Below are 20365 nucleotides of genomic sequence, written 5' to 3'. Positions count from 1 at the left end.
ACAAACAAAAGGCTTCTTCCTACACAAAGCTCAGCAGTCTCCAGGCAGAAAACGATAAATGTCAGGTGAAGGCTTGTCTGTGGGTGTAGGGACTTAGTAACTACATCATGAACTGGTAAGCAGCTATCTGAAGTCCCAAAGTCTGTGGGTATTTATATGGTTTTATTTTCATAACTCAGGTTGAAACAAAAATGCATTTTGTAAAAGTCAAAAGAAAATTGCCTTAATTTTTTTTTTTTTTTTTTTGCAGCGCTAAACTTTGAAATGCATGTAAGCTAATGTACATTATTTGGTAAGGTTGGGTGATTTTGCCTAAAAAAAAAAAAAAAATCAGATTTCGATTCGATTTTTTTTTCCAATCAGTGCAACTTTATTGCTGTGATTGTCCTCAAGAGTTAAAATGCAAAGAACAAACCCAAAACAAAAAGTAAATGAGGCTCTGTTATTCAACAATTTCAGGCTTTAACCCAGGTTTAAGCAAAAGTGCAACAGCAACTTTACAGTAGCTTAAATTTGCCGATTAAGAAATCCGATAACTACATATTTCATAACATATAACATTAAAATAAAAAATAATAAAAAAAAACTCTTCCCTTAGCATCTCAGCATATAAGTGCGAATGAAGAAAATAATAAATGTAAACAAAGAAGGGGCTGGTTCACATCGCGTTATGGTAACCCAAAAGGATAGAACGCAAAAAAGTCCGAAAAAACTGTGGTGGGAAAAAAATAAAATAAAATAATAACATTTCACTCAAATTTGCAAAATAAAAATCGTTTTTACCTCCAAATTCAATAAACCGATTAAATCGATTTTTTTGCCCAGCCCTAGTATTTGGTCAAATTGAAATGTGTTGTTTTAAACATTTGAGATGCTAGTTCTCTATTATTAAATAAAATCTGGGTTATTGCCTCATTGATCAATGAATCAAATATCATCTACTCCAAAAAGAAAAGCAAAAGACTGAAAAAGCCGCTCAGAAGTTTGTTTTGGTCTCCACTGTTAACACTCAATCCGTGTATCATTCGTTCATTCGTTGAAAAAAAAAAAAAAAAAAAAAAACGGAAAATGCCTTGTTTTTCAAATTCAAGCTCTTTTGCTTCGGTACGGAAAACAAAAACGGAAAACAAACACCTTTATTCGTTTTCTCCATTACCGATTGGCCAAAGTACGTGACCCGGAAGTGTACTCTCATCCGACGCTAACGGCTATGCTAACGGCAGTTCGGCATGACAAGATCGCTTCTTCCAACTGTGCATCCGAAACGTGTCCTTTTCACTTTAGCTGGTGTTGGGCACAGAACCTCCTCACGGACATTTCAGAGGATTTAGAGACTCCTAAGTGTTGCAGAGCTAACGATATCTTGGAATGTGTAACGCTTCACTTCCGAAGTGAACTTGAATTTGAAAAACAAGGCGTTTTTCGTTTTTTCATTTTGGTTTTGGAAACAAATATCAAATAATGAGTGTTTTTTTCATTTTTCATGTTTTTGTTACATAATGAAAAAAGAATGAACGAATGATACATGGATTACACTCTCTTATTGACATTTTCACAAAAATTTCACATATGGCATTGTGGGATGTAGAGTCCTGTAAACAGATGCATAGAACTGTTTTACTTCATTCTTTTGGTGATTTCTTGTTTTTCTTCTCCAGACAAGGAGGACAGTGTTTCGTTTGACACCATTTTTGTTCTAGCTTGTTCCTGTATTCCCCATGATATCACTGTCAATTTCATACAGATTTGGACTTTCTGTGTAAACACGAATATAAACAGCTGCCATTATTTTGCAACAACTTCCAGTCCGTGAAAACACCAGAAATGTGTTGGGAAGTCACTTTTTTGGGGCAAAACACAAGAAATCATGGTTAGAACGAAGCAAAAACATTTGTCTACAAGACTTCACAACCAAGACCGTTTACAATGGAAATCAAAACAAAGTTGCAAGCAGCCAATTTCACCTTTTTCCCTTCATTTCGGAGTAAATTATGTTCGATTCATTGATCTATGATGCATAGATGATGATTTTATCTAATAAAAAAAATAGATTGCGGGAACCAGTTTCAAAGGGATCCTTCACTGTTTGTACAAATGTGGCCTAAAACCTTTGAAATGTTCTCATTACTTTTAATAACTTTTAAAAATGGGACTACTTTACCATTTGAACGCAGCGCGCAGCCATGTTCAAATGACGTCATTGATGACGTGAATCGCCCCTTTCAGCCCATTGAGTTCTATAGGAGGTGAAGTATTCAGGATCATTTAGCAGCTTTTTCAGGCAAAATGACAACTCAGTAAAAGTAAAAAAAAAAGTTATCAAATTACCGAAATTTGATAAACAAAATCCGTGCCCCAAAAAAAATCTGTGACTGCAGGAGGCGACAGCTCCTTCTCTGCTGTTTCGTAGACGGCATGAAGAAGAGAAGAGCAGCTACGTGCATGTAAATACAGGTAACAAGGATCGACTGCTGCTCATTAATGTTGACCCAAGTTGAATCTGTCTTGGTTGAACCGGCGTTCTTGCCAGAAATGTTTGAAGGTAATGTTTAATGGTTTAAGTCTGGATTTTTTTGCTCTCCTCTTCTTCATGCCGGGGGGCACGGATTTTGTTTATCAAATTTTGGTAAACAAAAGAGGTTTACATTGACTTTTTCAACTTTTACTGATTTTTAGAACAACCCAAAGCAGCACAAGTTGTCATTTTGACTGAAAAAGCTGCCAAATGATCCTGAATGCTTCCCCTCCTATAGAACTCAATGGGCTGAAAGGGGCGATTTACATCATATCATTTCAACATGGCTCTCAAATGGTAAAGTAGTCCCATTTTTAAAAGTTAATAAAACTAATATGGTGCAAAATAATGTGTTTTGTTAGGCATAGATCTTCTATTAAGCACATTTCAAAGATTGTAGGTCACATTTGTAAAAACGGTGAAAGATCCCTTTTAGAAACATGTTTGCTACTGGTGCTCAGCTATTGTTTACTGTCTCTCAAGGCTTGATGATACAGTTGAGTGCAGAACAGCTTCTGCATCGTCTACTCTGACACTCAAACAGGACAGAAGCATCTCTAACTTCCTGCACCTTGTTCATTAGTCTGAAAGCAGATGGTACATCTAGGAGCCAATTTCTGTTCATCAAATCTAAAAATCCTCTCTGATTCCAAGATGTAATTAACAGCTATTTACATTTAAACTTCTTTAAATTAATCTGATTCTTTTCCTCCATTCCTCTACTAAATCACACAGAACAGATACACTGGGCTTGCTGCAGTTTTAAATATTGTATGCGACCATGCGTCTTAATATTTAACGAGACAAGAAAATCTGTCTACTCATTACTCCACCTGTTTCTGTGGGCTCAGAGCGTACATTGATACTGACATTATCTACTCCTCTTATCTTCTGCTTGTCCCTGTGGAACATCTAGGAAGTCAACCTCATCGTCACTAACATTAGATACTTAATGAGCTTTCTTAATAGGTGACCTTTTAGCACAGGTTTCATAATGTGGGAAATGAGAGACTTGGAGAACCATCATCACACACATACCACTCAATATAGACACCAAGACACCGAAACAGTCAGTCTGCGTTTCCATTAGCCTGGGAAATGTGCAAAATCTAAATAGAGCAATAAAAATGGATAACACCTGAATTTTGAAAAAAAAAAAAAAAAAAACACTCAAATATCACAAAAAAGTTTTTACACTTTCATGAGGAGGTATTTCAGACGTTTTGATATTGAAATGTATCGCAAAAGCGCCATGGAAAGATGTTTTCCGCAATTACATGTCACAGAAAATGACGTACCTGGTCACATGACCACTTATCTCTGAGAAAACATGGCACGGTACGTGTATTTCCTATTTCTTAGCATTACACTTAAAAATGATTACTGCCACATTAAACAGCAAACAACACAGGAATGCAGAGCGTTATAAGGAGGTTTTGAGCATCCATCTTCCTGCAGCAACGTCTCGAGGGATGAGATTTCATGGTAGTTACGAGGTTTCTCTCCAAAACAACCTTCAATGGAAACACGTTCAAAGAACAATTACACTTTGTTGAAACTTTAACAATAGCTTTTATTTTGCAAAAAACTGTAATGGAAACCCAGCTTGGGACACACTGTTGGACACACAGACTAATCATACATTATTGATTCTTGCATTAGTTTACTTGATATTTAATGCCAACTCAAGTTATTCAGGAATGACATCAGCCCGCAGCATAAACTACCTCTGTACCTCATCAGCTAAGGCTAATCTTTGCTCTGTATTACTAGTAACTTCCCATAAAAAATCTTTATCAAGATAAAAAGTCTCAACCATGTTGTCAAAGACAAAAAGACAATCAATCCCACTAATTATGTGACAGATGAGAAAACACTAAGTTACCGTTTCTACTGTTTTGTTTCTAGCTTGTTTCGTTCTTCAGCTGAGAAAAATGACTTTTTCTGAAAAAACCTATTAATGACTTTGAAGCAATTTTCTTTTGCTCTTAGGGACACCTCAACATTAGTTTCCTACTATAAAAACAACACTCAGACTGGGCTTTTGATCGCAAAATTATTATTATTTTGATATCTATGTCAGACTCGAATGGTTTTCTTACTGTATTTTGGCCGTCATCCAAGTCTCTACCCCGTCATTCTCCACACACGCAACTTCCTCCTCCTCCCGGTCATGCCAAGTGCCCCGTTTTTTTTGATCATTTCATCTCACCATTGCGACACTCTCAATAGTCTACTTAGTTCCACACATGCCCTGGTTGAGTGTGTGCTGCTGTGAGCTGGTGGGAACTTAAGCATCAATTCTCGTAGCACCATTTTTTGTTTTTCGTAATCTTCGTTCCTCTCCCTCTGAGCTCTGCCCATCAAAGGCGATCTCTCATCAAAAGGTGCGCTGCTGCCACCTACATGTCACCAGTTGGTCAGATATTCACCGGAGAGCTTTATCACACTGTCTCTTAGCAACCCCAGCCGAAAAAAACAATTCACGTCTATAGATGTGAATGGGACTCAATGAGTTCAACAGGAGCGGAAACACAGCGATCACAAAGACTACAGTGTTATTTGAGAGTGTTTTGTCTTACCGTGGTGAGATATCACAGCCCTGCTGCATGAAGGCGCCCAGTGAAAACCAAAGGGAATTAAAGATGCCAAACTCATTGGTTTGCTCTTGACTCTGCTGGTTTGTGTTCTGTGGAGTAGGTGTCTGACCCTGCTGGACCCCATTAGTGGCTGCAGCTTGTGTTGGACTCTGTGGCTCCGCTCCTTCCTCATAGTCCTCAGCGTGCCACTCGTACGGGCTGAAGCGACTGACGAGGAACAGAACCACGCTGACGCCGATGTAGGCGAATACTATGCACATCCAGATTTCATAAGCCAGAGGGTCCAGGAATGAAAACACGCCGGGTTTGGACTTGGTGGGTTTCTTGATCATGATTGAAATACCCAGAGACATGAAAGGCTTGGAAAAGTCGATCACCTCTTCACGTACGAGTGTTATAGTGAGTGGGGCAACAGCCACGTCTGCTTTCTGAGGAGACACATATAGGTGGGTGAATAACTCCACAATACCATCACCGTTCAAGATGATCTCATGTCTAGATGGAAAACCAATTGTTGCGACAGTTTTATACAGAAAGCAAAAGTCCCAAAACTTTACATCCATGTGTTGACTGCAATTAGCAATCTATCTCTAAATATTACAGTGTGGAAGTGCCATGACTCACCCCATAGACCAGCTCTCCCACCATGCCGTTCCACATTTTGGTCTCTGGATCTCTGGCTCCATACTTGCCGTCGGAGACAACTTTCAGTTTATATTGGTAGCTGACATGCTTAGCAATCTCGGCAGCCAGCTCAACAATGTAGCCCTCGTACTTATCGTTCCCTGTCAACATCTCATGGTTTTTCTTCAGCATCACATATGGCGACTCCTGTTGAAGGGGAGGAAACAATGTGTTGAACGATAATTTATTTAAATATCTAAAAAAAAATCTAATCTTTTGTATCAAAATATACTTTAGAGCATGGTTTCTCAACTGGTTTCACCCTGGGACCCACATTTTGCCATGGTCATTAAATTTTGATCTTTTTTAAAATATAAATCTATATATTTTCCAGTGCAACACGCATTTCACAGCATGCCTGTCAATAGAAATGTTTCTTTCAAAATAAAAGACAAGTTCAACAGAAGAGACATTAAAGAATTTATTTATTTTTGACCAGCTATCTGCAACTCACCCTGTACAGGTCTGCGACCCACTTTTGGGTCCCGACACACCAGTTGAGAATCGCTGCTTTAGAGCAGAGGTGTCAAACTTGGCCACAGATTTTGGGAGGGGGAAAAAAAAAAAAGCAATTTCAATATTAATGTGCTCTAGTTTGTACTTCCACTTATAACCCTTATACAATATAAGAGGGCATCAACAATAGCCAAGGAATAAGTGGTTTATATTGGTTGATTTTGTGACCAAATTTTGTGTAATTTAGAGGAATTTTGTGTAATTTAGAGTAATTTTGTGTAAAAAAAATTAGAGTTTTTCCCACAGTTTGGGAGGAGAAAAGTGTCTCCTATCATGTGATATAAGCATGACAAGGCTGTTTTCCCATGAAAATATCGTAGACTTTAATTTAATTTGTGAATGTGGAGGGAGTGAGATACCTACAAATGAATTAGTTTGTAATTTACACAATGATTCATGTTTTTGCTCTCATTCTTACTTTTTCCTGCGAGTCGAAGATGATGCTCTCAAGAGCAGGATTTGGCCCCTGGGCCTTGAGTTTGACACATGCTTTGAGTCGTATCCCAGGTGACTCAGGCTCAAAGCCAGAATAAACCCCAGTGAAAAACAGTCTATCACATGGTTGGTTGAGACAGGCTGAGTGGGCAACCAGTGAGACTTAAAGTTTTAATTCTTGTGCTGAGAGGCAGTAAAGCTAACCAGTCCAACACAAAGCTGACCATTAAAATTGTCAATCCTTTTACCCTTGACAAATAATTTCAAGAAGTAACTGAGGTTATTGTAATGTAGTTATCCCAATTACTGTCAGCAGATTGGGCAAATTAAACCATAGGCAGCATTCCAGTAAATGAGAAAGACTTTGATTCTCGTAAAGCTTTTATAAATTTGTGTGGTAATGGACAATATTTCTCTAAGTACCACAGAACATTATGCTACTTATTCATAGCTGTGGCTTTAGGAAAAAAGGAAGAATGGAATCAAAATGTGAATCATTATGCAGAATAGATAATTATATTGAATTAAACTGTATTATTTTTGGCTTTGTTCCTTTGAGTTATGCTGTAATTTAAATATAAAAGGTGTCTAAGTGTAATCTGAACATTGCCACACAGAGCTGTTGATAAAATGTGAGCAAAATTACAGAGCTGAGTCGGTTTCAAATCACAGGCTGTGTGTGCGCTTATGATTGTGTACTCAAGCCCTGAAACAGACAGCGATGCTGACAGGGTTTTTCACCTCTGCCCCAGTGCCAGCCTGTTCTTCTCGTTATAACGCACACTGATTGACCGTCCAAAGAAATCAAAACTGACATGACACCTGGGGCCCCTGCTTTGCTTCAGAAAAATTGTCTTTCATACACGACTCCAGTCGGCCGTGTCTGAGCACTGACCAGAATTCAGAAAACCCTAATTCCCACAAGTAGTTAGGTCTGTCTGTTTTTAGTGTGAGCTCTGGAGCTGAGCAAATCCAGGCCACCAGGATTCATCGGGGTGTAGAAACGAGGGGCTTCCCTTTCTGTCTTACAGTCTTCAGTGATCGCCTGCGCTTTATGGCTGAGGGTGAAGGTAATCATTGCAACACATAACCCGAGGCCCTTGGGGAGACAAATGGCACCCCAGGGAGACACGGGGAGGAAAAGGTCCGACCGTACAGTGCTTTCACACCATGCGAGTCACAGAACGAATCTGACACACTCACACTGACCTTAAGAAAAAATCCTTCAGGACTGGGTTGTATTGATTGAACGCCGAGATCTTCTGCCACTCAACTATTTAAAGCAACAGCTGCTGCACACGCAACTCTGTTCATCTCAACACTGGTGCATAAGATAAAAGCCGAGCACAGAGAGAAATGGATTTATTATAGTGACTTGGGAGTCTATCTATTTTAGTTTGATTGTCTAACAGCCATTTCCACAATATTAGATAGTTAAAAGCTTTAAAATGCTATTTATACATTGCCAAGAACGCCGAGGCTGAAATGTGCACTGCGTTTCTTTTTATTGGAAGTCGTGCATGTAATGTGCTCCCTAATGTGGCCATTGAACATCAACGTAAAATGGAGGACTTGCCTCGGTTGAGACAGCCATTTTCTTTTTTTTTTTTTCCATTCTGCCTTTTGACTTTGATAGTCACCAAAATACCTTTTTCTGCTAAGCGGTGAGTGCCTATTACATGACAAATACAGCAGAAAACCTTCATCTGATTAATTCTCACAGGAGAGTAGCAGCGCACACTTCACTGTTCGACCTGGAATTGTTCATCAGAGCTGTTCAGTTTGCATTTCAAACACATTCCTTGGATATTCAATTATCTTACGTACACTCTCGTTCTGACCATTTAAGGTCATTATTTTTTGTTGGCAAACGAACGTATGTTTGTGAACGAGGGATTAAAAAAATGTCTGTTTTTGTCTAAAGTTGATGACATTTGGGAACTGGTGGCCTCTATGGTTGAATGTACATAAATAATACGTACATTCAAGAGCACCTTACCTAGAAATGATTGCAGTCATTGTGATACCTGCCACGCCAGAATCTGTATTATTACACTTATCCTCTGGAGTATTTACAATTTTTCCAATGTTATTGTACTTATTCACTGTGAATTTCAAAGAACTCAAAAGATGTTACAGTCTCCCAGACTCTGCCCTTTGTTCCAAAATGTAATTATCATGTTTGTATATCTGAGGATGCACATCAGGAAAAAAGAAGAAGTAATTGTTTCAACTGTCTTCAGCTTTGGGATCTCAATAAAAAAAAACAAATGAATAAAAACAATGGAGAAGGTTACCCAGACCTTTTCCTCTCTCAGTCTATACCTTTAAACCTCAGCTACTTTTCTTCCTAAACATTTCTTTTAAAACATACCAAGATGGTGGTGACGATGTAGGTTCTGTTTTGCAGTCCGTATGTGTCATTGGCGCTTCTCACGAAGGTGGCCGTGGTCACGTACTTCTCATCTTCATTCCAATAGCCCACCTAAAACAAGAAGAGAGATTAAAAAAAAAAAAGGTACAAAAATTATTCACAATATAAAGTTAGTAAAGTAGAAGAAAAAAGGTTTAATTGAAGTTGTTTTCCTTTTACTGTCACCGCCACCTACAGTGAGAAACATTTCACTACCTTTTACACTCCTTTTTATTATTTGGAAAACTGCTTTAAAGAGAGGCCAATAAACCTATATTTTATGGTGGCAGTATCCTTCTATTTTAGTATCTCTTTGTTTGGCAAAATAATCATGTACACCTTAATGTATTGCTAGCCACAATCACCTAAATGCTTCTTACATTCCTTTATTTGCTCAATCCCTGTGGTACTACTGTACATTATTCTACAGTATTTGCACATTTACACATTTCATTCCAATGGAAACTCAATGTGTTCAGGACGGCACAGATAAAGTATCAGAGATGATCAGCATGTGGAATAAAGTCAAATAAAAATCAATTAGATTTTGCAGAATATTAAAGTATTAAATCCTTTCTCTTTTTTGTATTTTGTGTACCTGGTTGTCAAATCACTTGTTTTTTTGTGTATAAAAAGCCATTTTTGCTCCTTAACAAAGTTGCACTCAGCACATTCAGGAATTTGCAAGAACAATTTCCGTGAGTTTAGCAAGAATGAGAAAAGCCAAATTTGAACTCAACTCAACTTTATTTAAATAGTGCAAATTACTACAAAGTCATCTCAGCGTGCTTAACAAAATATATAATCCATTGTAAGAAAGAAAGAAAAAACCCAACAACCGTGTGTGCAGTAGGGGTGTGTATTGCCTGGCATCTGGCGATACTATTCCTATCCCGATACATAGGTCACGATACGATACGATGCAATACAATATATAAGTATAAGGCGATTATTAAGAAAGAACTAATCTGTAAATTTGTACACCTTCCTGAGAACATTATGTATGAAATATATTTTATTGGCATATTTTACACTTAAAACATTGGCTTTAACATGCCATGTGCCAACAACTTAAAATAAAAAAAATAACATGTAATCTGCCTGTGGCTTTTAAACCAACTTTGACTTTTAGTGCAACATGACTTTAGTGCAACTTCACTGAGGTATATGCCTAGAACAACAAATACAGTAAATGCAGAAAGTTAGTACTTTCTTTTTAGATTTTATTGAAAAAACTTACTTATTTACGCAGTTACAATGTCTCCTGTAGTGGAAAATATTTTTCTGGTTAAATAAAGGTTAGAAAAAAGAAAAAAAATATATACAGTATATGGATGCATTTTGAATTGATCCGATAATCGCGCAACATAATATCGCCGAATTGATTTTTTTCAACACCCTGGTGTACAGTTTGAAAATGCAGAACATAATGGAAAAAACAACTAAATAAAGGAGGCCACAGGCACAGCCTCAGGCTGGCATACCTTCTTGGGTCCCGAAGGCGCTAACTCCATGATGCTAACAGTGTAGTTGGTTCTGCGACCTTTCTCGTTAAACTGAATGTGACCAGTCAATCCATCAATGCGGACCTGTAATGGAGTCACAGATACTGAATAAGTCATTGAGACGCGCTCACTCACCTGACAGTTGGATAAATAATGGCTGCTGTGAAGTAGAATAAACAGGCCATCAATGTCACGTCTGTGCGTTGGCATGTCACGCTCACACATGCTGCATGTTAAACTTAGCTTATTTGTATTTACATAGTTTTCATTTAAAAAAAGGCCTGGGTCCCTGCAGGGGTGAATGACAGTCTGTGTGTGCGTGTGTGTGTGTGTGTGTGTGTGCACGAGGTTGTCGACAGTGCAGTGTGTTTGTCTCGACTGTGAGATGAAGTTAATTGAGCGAATACAAACTGCAGTCTATCCTTGGGCAGATAGAATCTTTCTTTCACACACACACACACACACACACACACGAACACACGCAAACATAGACGCATGCACAATTTTTGACACATCTCAACAGATTACATGAAAAAAAATAAACTGGGCAAAGGTAAATTATTATGCTGTTACTAATTGTGAATCACTAGTGAATTTAGGTTTTGGCTGAATGGAACCATATTTAAAATGGCTCCATTTTGCCAACATTTCTCCCATTATCTTCATTCCTAGAAACACATCCAAGTCTATGAGCTCAAGAGGTCTCATAGCCAGTCCACTGTTTGCATTGCCATGTATTACCTTTCCAAACTCAATAGTTGATGTCATATTCCACGGCGATAATGGCCGCACGCAATTGCCTCCAGGTTTTGTTTACTAGCCACAATGTCACATTTGATACTAGAGAGCTCTCATACGACTTAATGTGAACTTTACACGACAGAATGAGACCTAATTTGTTCAGCCAGCCTCAACTCAGGAGCCGTTAGCCAATGTGCCACTCACAAATATGAGTGCGTGGAGGGGATGTGTGTGTGTGCACGCCTGTGTGGGCTTGTGCACGCGTTAGCTTCTTTTCACCCATGTGTTCAGACAGACCTGCTGCAGGGCTCTCTGGATGTCTATGCCCTGTCCCCAGGGAGCGGGTGGGTTGGCAAGACACTCTCCCGCGTTCCCTCTGCGCGATATGTCTATCCTTTGTCTCCTTAAATTCTGGAAGGCTGTGGACATGACTTTAACTCCGTCATAGGTCAGAGCGCCAGTGTACTGGGGAGAGAGCAGAGTGTTTAAAGAATAAAGTACATGATTCCATGTGGAGTGAAAACAGTAGTTACTAGTGCTGAATTCCAACAAAGATTGTATATTGGAAATATTTCCACCTTTACTTTCAATACAGGGTTGTATGTTTTAGCCTTTAAAATATATGCACACATCCAAGCAGCTCATATTAACAGAAAACTTAATTAAAATAATTATATATGATTATGAAACAACTAAAATATATTTGACATTCCACATATAAGGTCCAAACAATGAAAATCCTGAATTAAAATAGGACAATATTACAAGCACCACCAACGAATAAAATCAAATATTGTTAAATACAGGGCTGCTTATAGACAATAAACTACTGTACATTCTCTTGGCAGCAAGTAAAAAGGCCATCATCAGAAGATGGCTCAAGCCTGAAAAACCAATGAACGAGGATTGGATCAACATTGTACACGACATATACATGACGGGAAAAAAAATTATTTAAGTTGAATTTGCAAGTGGCCTTATTTTATAGAATATGGTCAAAATGGACAGAATATGTTAAGCCTACAAGATATGATTTCATGTAATGCTAAAATATAAATACTGATATTTGCTACTGTTGATCATGCTATGTAAACCAAAAGGGCACCCCCACCTCTCTCTATTGTTTTTTTCAGTGTTTAGTAGTGTTGGCAGGGTTGGGGTTAATAACATTTTTCTGTTACAATTATGTTTTCAATTACCCATCTTCAATTACAATTCAATTACGATTACAGTGACCAGCATTTTTTTCCAATTATGATAATTTTTTATCTTCTGTAAAGTAAATTACAATTATGTTCTCCATTACTGAAGTTCAATTACAGTTTATCCCAATTACTGAGATCGAAAGACATAACCTAATTAAAGTGAACTTTCCTCTAGTGTTAGCTTTTTGTTAGCATCTCTTATGATAACAGGTCCTAGATCAGCTGTGAAATACACTAAAAACAAATATCTATCATCTAATTTCTTTTCTAGTTATTGGTAACCATGTTAGGCTTCCTAATCAATGAAAATGTAGCTTTTAATTATTTTGGTGTGGGCATATAAGCATTTTTGTGTCAGTATATGATTTCATGTAATATTGAAATATAAATACTGATAATTGCTACTGTTGATCATGCTATGTAAACCCATAGGGCATCCCCACCTCTCTCTATTGTTTTTTTTGTTTTGTTTTGTTCTAAGTTTCATAATGTCAAAATGGAAGAGCAAAACCACATGACTTTGAAAATCTGTAACTATTTCTCTCCTAATAAAAAAAATAAATGTGAAAAATAAAAACAAATAAACCTTCAAACACAAATCAAGTATGTTCACTTTTGCACAAAAAAAAAAACAAAAACAAAACAAAAACAAAACAAATAACACTTCTTGCACGTGATATGTGTCTGTTCTAAGTCTTCATCGTCAAACCCAAAGTGTTCTCATAGAAGAAAATTTGCCTTGCCACTTGTTTACCAAGCATTTTTGCTGCATTTCTTCTGCCATGTTTTAAGACCACTAGCAACAACTTTCCTCGTGTTAGCTTTAGCTTTGAAAGGGGCGGGGCAAAGGAGCTTGCAAGTGCGTGCAATTAAACAATTCAAAGTTAGTATTAATAATACTTTTTTTTTTTCTTGTGTGTGCAAAGCTTTATTCTTTGCAGATATCCAAAATTGTAAAAGTTTGTTTTATTTAGCAAATAAAACTTACGTAAAATGAAATAATAAAACAAAAAAAAAAGAAGTTGTTTTGTAATCGTTGAGTCTAACAATCAAAATCGTAATCAAATTTAGATTAATTGCACAGCCTTCGTTAAATACATACCTTTAGTACAGTCTTGGGCAGTTTGGAGTCTTTGTTATCAAACTCCATCCATTGTTGGACAACGCGGCTCACGCTCGGCGCCGAGTTGTTGACGAGCTGGAAACCGGTGATGTTGGCTCCGCCTTTTCTCAGGTCGGTCAAGTCAATGTCGAGGAAACCCTGAAGCAAGATTCCAAAAGAGGGAAGAAAAAAAAACTTCAAACTTCTCTTTAATAAAATGGTTTCAGTGCAGGAATGCTTGCATTGTTCTGACTGCATATACCTACCCAGCATCTCCATAGAAAACTAAAGGACACTCAACAAGTCACACTTGTTGGCCATACAGCGGAAATTTTCACTTTTCGTCATATTTTTGGATTTTTCAATATCTCAAGACTGACTCTCAATATTGACAACATTCAGAAAGAGTTTAAATCATTTTAATCTAATTCTAAGGATAACCATGTGTGTCACATGATGCAGTTTTCCTTCATAAACTGAGAAAAAGATCAAACAGATGCTGCTTTCTTCCTTCCCATTAGTTTACTCATTTTATAATTCAATCTATAATATCTATAATATAATTTAATCTCATCTTTATTCAACATTTGGTATCAAATATCTAAACTGTACCCAATCTATGCAGGTTGTTATTGTATTTTAGTCGTCAAAAGTGCCAGGCTCAGTTTTTCCCACTTATGCACTTGCATGTATATTGTTTGGTGTTTTTCCTGAGGGACACGAGTTGTATGGTAGAGAAGAAGAAGAAAAAAAAAAAAAATCTCATTTTATGGTGGAACATCGTGCAGCTAATCTGAGACTGACTGACGACTCACGCTCTGCTGTTAACAAAGGCTGGATCAAAACCGTATCGGCTAGTGTGAACATGTGAGGTTTGCCTGTGGCAGCAGAGAATGGAGAAGGATGTGATTTAGTGTAATGGTATCTTCAACGTGAATTCTTTCCTTTTGACAATTGTGTGGAGAGAGGCAGAGAGTGGGAGCGAGTGCTTTAGTGTCTCAGCAGGCTGTTGTCAGCGCGAGGAAGAAGAGGAGGCGGCAGAGGAGAGACGGAGTGAGGAGGGATGATTTTTCAGTGATTTGTCAGAAGTTTGAAAGCAAAGTTTTGACTGATGAGAAGAAAAGGTGACCCTCCTCTCGGAATTGTCTGTCGCTCGGAAAAAAAACACGGGAATCAATCTTTGATGACAGTGACCAGCAATTATAATGACTTTTTTATCCTCAGAAAGTAAATTACAATTGTGTTCTCAATTCTTAATCCTGTCAGCATCTCTTATGATAACAGTTCCTAAATCAGCTGGAAAATACACTAAAAACAAATATATATCATCTCATTTCTTTTCTATCTACTGGTTACCATGTTAGGCCTCTTAATCAATGAAAATATAGCTTTTAATATTTACGGTGTGGGCATATAAGCCTTTTTTGTGTCAGTGTACCTCTTGATTACAGCTTTTGAAATGGTAAAATGTGGGAAAGCTTGATATAAAACATATTTTAATACATACTACATATGTGTAGAGATAGACATGGTTCCCTAGTTTTGCGTTAAATTCTAATTATAATAGAATTTTCATGGCAAATACAATTACAAAGTCAATTACCTAAACTCAATAACAACTTTTTTACGATTACGACAGTAGCTGATTTTTAGAATTAGAATCACAATAATTACACCATAACTGTAATTAATTATCAATTACAATTACAACTGACCCCAACCCTGGTTGTAGTAATCGAGAATGGTCTTGAGGTCACATTTTAAAAACTGATTTATTTAAGTAATGTTTCTAGCCTTTTTATTCTATCTTGATTGTATTACTGTTCTCACTCCCTGGAGCACTCTGAGATTTGTGTACAAATGTCAAGTGTGTTACAAATAAAACGCATTTTTTTATTATTATTATTATTATTTTAAAGGTCTTGGTCTTGCCTCGGAAGCATTTTTATTCGGTCTTGTCTCGGTCTCGGACTGCCCGGATCAGTCAAGACTTGCACTAATTCCTGCTATTTTCAATCTTTTTTTATGTGATAACAAGGGCAAAAATGTGATAAATGATAAATATCCTTAATTCATGCATTAATCCACCTCGTATAATGACTGAAACCTTCCTAATGTGACTAAGTGACGCACACACCACTACACATAAGCGGGAGAGAGAGGTGGGAGTTTATTGTACATTTACCTGACATAAAAAAAAAAAAAAACTAAAAAAAACTTGTTTTCAGATATTTAGAATAATTGTGAATGTATTAGTAGCAGCAGTAGTTTTAATACATGTTTTTTTTTTGTTTTTTTTTTTCCCAAGAATTCAGTTACATGTTCTGCTTTGATAGAGTTGCAGACGCCTTTTTGGTCCATCAAATGTATTTAAAAGGCCCATGTTGACTAAATCAACTGCTCTGTGCTTTAAACATCATAAAAGTGCTATTTAGGCTTCATACACATGCCCAAGTGTTTTTTTTCATTGATTCCCTCAATCGTTAGTTAGAGGGTGATTTGCTCCTTCTTACTGCAGGGTGAGCCCAAACACCTCGCTCCAATTTGATGACGCGTTCCCATTTTGATGATGAATTTGACGCGGCACTGAGCTGGAGAAGCCACGCCTCCAGGAAGCTCTCTGCCATAACTGACATGTAAACAGACACGCCTACGAAGGTGAGCATTTTAGCGTCCTTCACGCGGTGCTATGTATGTATTTTCTATAGTCTATGTATGTACAGACTGTCTCATGTTTATAAAGCAGCATGAGCTCGGCTACGGAGTGGGTGGGAGGAGGGTGGCCGTCCTCTGGCCCTACGTCACCGTGCAGGGAGGAGGAAGTCAGTGTTCCGTCTATAGACACGCCCAGTCATGAATATGCATAAGTAGGCCGCAAATCTGCCTGTTTGTGAAGAATTGCTCAGAAAGTTACTTTTCAGAGACTAAAACTCTGAAAAACAGATGAGTTTGGGAAAATAAACCTCAAATATTATGTTTTTGGGATTCTTAGAACAAATCGAGATGGATTAAAAATAGCATGACATGGAACCTTTAAAAGAAACTAAAGATAGAATGTTTTTTAACTGTCGAACCTTGTCATGGTTTTAATTTTAATTTTTCTATTTTTTATGGTCTTGGCCTCGGTTCCCAAAAGCCTTGGTTGTGTCTTGGTCTTGGTGCATTCTGGTCTCAGGCAAGTCTTGGTCTTGGATAATGTGGTTCTGAGAACAACACTAATGTTCAGTCTGCCTTCTGTGATCACTGCCGTCTCCCTAACATACCTGCACTCTCTGCCAGATGTCCATTTTTCTCACTTGAACAGACAGAGATGTGTCTTTTTTTTCTTTCTTCCTCGTAAATAAGCTAATGCGACGCAACGAGCTGTGGAGGTTACTATAGAAACAAGCTCTCACTAACAATGAGGTTATTTCGAACACATTTAGGTGCTTCTTTTTAAGTGTACGGATGGACCTGAGCAAGACATTGTCTGTGCAATTCTAAAAGGTGGTGGAACACATAAAAGTAATTTATGCTCAAACTCTTTAATAGAGCCATTATAAACGACTGTGAGCACTTTGCGTATCAGCTGTTATTACGGTCTGAGGCTTATCATTTGAAATTAAATCTGGCAAACCAGCCAGACAAGAGAGATGGAGCCAATCTAAAACCCCCGCAGAGAGAAAGTGTTGAAGCTAGTTCCGATATATTAATGCTGTTATTACCACTGCTTCTGTTGATGCCACTTTTCTTTTTGTCAGGTTGCCTTTAGTGAGCGCTGTGGTGGAATAAACCCGATGAAAAGTGTCAGTTAATGGATAGAAGCTTGGTCTATACCTTTGGCTGCTTGACCTTTCTCTCTGTTACTGGGAGCGTGCACGGATCCTTTGCATCTCTTTTTTTTTTCTTCATTTAATACACCTTTTTTGTACTCCCTGTTATTGCTTGCATGAATTGTATGTGGTAGACTTCTCTGTTACTGTTTTAATGAACTAATACAGACATGGGCAACTGGCTACATGCAGCAATCGATCTCATCTTGACAAAAAGAACAAAAGAATGCACAAAATGTTTCAAAAGAGATACAAAACAACAAAAATACATAAAATAACAAAAAAAAATCAACAAAATGACAAAAATATTCACAGAATGACTACAAAAATGGACAAAATCCCAGAAAAATACACTAAGTTAGGATAAAAATGTGCAAAATGGCAACAAAGACACAGAAAATGAATTCAATAACACAAAAAATACACAAAACAACAAGAATATCAAAAATGGCAGAAAAATAAATAGAAAATGACAACACATACTTTGTTCTTTCTTGTGTTAATGCTCGAATTTCATTATTCTAAAGGCTGACATGAATGGTGATAATGTGGCCCCCGGTGTGATTAAAGTTACTCGTCTTTGAACTAATGTAACTAATGTATGTTTTAGAAGCGAGTCATTATTTTTGAGTAAAATGTGAATTGTGAGAACCAGTGTTAATTTTGTCGAGTAACATTTTCTTCAGTTTTTGTCAACTACATTTTTTAAGTGACACAACTAGACTATGACAAATTAAAAAAAAAAATAAAAAAAAATTACAAAAACAATATCAAATGAAGCAAGACCTGTATTCGCAAGGCGAATAAGTATTTGGCAATTTGAAAAAAATGGCAAATAGAATTGTTAATGTTAAAGACATTTTATTGTGTGTCTTTTGTTAATGAGTAATGTCCCTTTATGTTGTTCTTTTACTTATTAAATTGAAAGTAATAATGCAGGAAAAACAGAAGACTGACCTTGACCTCATATATGACCTTGAGTGAAGGTCAAGGTCACACATTGAAGGGAAATGTTGTTCAATGGTACCAGTCTGAGAACTGTATCTCAATTTGTGGTTAAGTTATAGGGAAAAAAAAGTATTTATTTGTTTTTTTTGTGACGTCATGAACTTTGACCCTACATATTCGTAGAGATATGGAAAACTTTGGTTTTTGACACTTGATGTGACCTTGACTTTGACCTTGACATTTCGGCTCCAAAAAAGGCCAACTGCACATCCTTGACATAGCCCCTATGAGATGGCAAACACGTCATTAGTGCTGCATTAAGGAGTTCCACAACCAAGAAGTTGCAGAAGAAAATGAATAAGAACTCCTACGATCACAATGTATTTGGCAATTTTCAAAACTAAATCAAAATGTGCTTTAATAACCATAATCAACACTGGTGGGAACAATCTGCAATTTTTTTCTGCTTCAAAATTAGAACAATTAAACAAAACAAAGAGCAGCAAAGTTATTCCCTCGCAACAATCTTCAGTGCATAATTCTGGTGTCGCCCATTAAACGATAAAAACTGCAGCCAACTTGTCATTAGCACAGATCCAAATAATAGAGCAGATGTCAAACGTTTAAAGAAGGGAGACAGTGTTTTTTAGTGGGGTTTTTCCTGTCAATAAATTTGCATGCTTTCTGACTGAATTATTGATAAAACATGAATCACATAATCACTGGAAGTTGACACCAAAGTCTAAGTCTAATAAGGTGGTTGGTGTGTGTACAGAAAATAGAGAATGAAACACTTTCTTACCAGATTAGCCAGAATGTAGTGGTAGCTCTTTGCATTCTTCCCTTGTTCGACAATCTGTGAAAAAAAAAAATTACAAAAAAAGTTAAGAGAAAAAGTTCACTCATAGGTCAGAACTGATGCACATTTGTCCAAAGTTTAAGCGTGAAAAGGAAAGAACAGTGTTTGTGTCCCAGGTGTGTAACATGGAGTGCAGAATTCAGCGTTGGCCTTTTGCTATGACGAGAAGAGAGAAGTGCCACAGGAAGCAAAATAACAGTCATCACCAGAAATCTTGAAAAAGTCAGCGCCTCGTCTGTTTGAAGTGACTTTGCTATAAACGTCCTTTTCTGTCCTCGGCCTCAGTGATGTATTGCATTGTGACAGCTCGGCCTGTTTTCAACATTGCTGTCTGCCGTTTGTAACGATAAACAAAGGCAAAGAGATGCTTAACATTAAACCTTTAAAAAGATTTTAGCTCCTGGCTAATTAATTTAGTTCAACAACAATCCTCAAGGTTGAGGATGAAAAAACAATTAAAGGTTGCTTTAAGGACTGTGTGCATGGGAACAAACAAGTGTCTGGGGAAAAGAAAAATGGGTGAATATACAATATGCATTACTACAAACTATTGGTATAAAATAGAGGTTGACCGATATATCGGCCAGTCGATATATCGGGCCGATATATGGACTTTTTTTCAGTGTCAGCCATCGACCGATTTTTTTTTTTTAATACAACAAATACATACAATACAACAACAAAAATTTAATCGGCCGATTCATTTTACGTGTATCGGCATCAGCCGATTGTGCGCTGCTGCGTTCGCCGATCCACCTCATTAACAGAGCGGCTGCAACAGGCTGCTCCGTGTTGCTGGAAACAGAGGCTTGGGAGCCCCTCCCCCCACTAGCAGAGCGTGAAGCAAGCTCTTCAATCCCAACGGCAAGTTTTAAACTTTCAAAGCATCTTTTAACTGTTTAACTTAACGGTTGTTCCGTGGGTCCACGTGTTGTGTCGCACTTGTAGTTGTGCGTGTGTGTTTCTTTCCCTCTCCCTCTGCTTCTCACTCAGCGCTGAGAAGTTTTTAACTTTGAGAAGCAGTTCACTA

The 20365-nt window shown here is 37.5% G+C and overlaps 1 protein-coding gene across 1 annotated transcript in view; it reads right to left on the bottom strand.

The window, feature by feature from the left end:
* LOC114470780 (glutamate receptor 1-like) overlaps nucleotides 1-20056 on the bottom strand; it is a 60213-nt gene extending 40157 nt beyond the window's left edge. Inside the window, exons 1-8 of the mRNA XM_028459110.1 lie at nucleotides 20045-20056; nucleotides 19279-19332; nucleotides 13717-13875; nucleotides 11707-11874; nucleotides 10648-10752; nucleotides 9125-9235; nucleotides 5740-5946; nucleotides 5098-5543 (exon numbers count right to left, since the gene is read on the bottom strand). Of these exons, the coding sequence (XP_028314911.1) occupies nucleotides 5098-5543; nucleotides 5740-5946; nucleotides 9125-9235; nucleotides 10648-10752; nucleotides 11707-11874; nucleotides 13717-13875; nucleotides 19279-19332; nucleotides 20045-20056 (1262 nt within the window). The remainder of the gene's footprint in view (nucleotides 1-5097; nucleotides 5544-5739; nucleotides 5947-9124; nucleotides 9236-10647; nucleotides 10753-11706; nucleotides 11875-13716; nucleotides 13876-19278; nucleotides 19333-20044) is intronic.
* Nucleotides 20057-20365: the final 309 nt, after the last annotated feature.

The sequence above is a fragment of the Gouania willdenowi genome, chromosome 10, assembly GCF_900634775.1.
Source record: "Gouania willdenowi chromosome 10, fGouWil2.1, whole genome shotgun sequence".
Taxonomy (NCBI): Eukaryota; Metazoa; Chordata; class Actinopteri; order Blenniiformes; family Gobiesocidae; genus Gouania; species Gouania willdenowi.
This window is presented reverse-complemented; position numbering and strand designations above follow the sequence as displayed.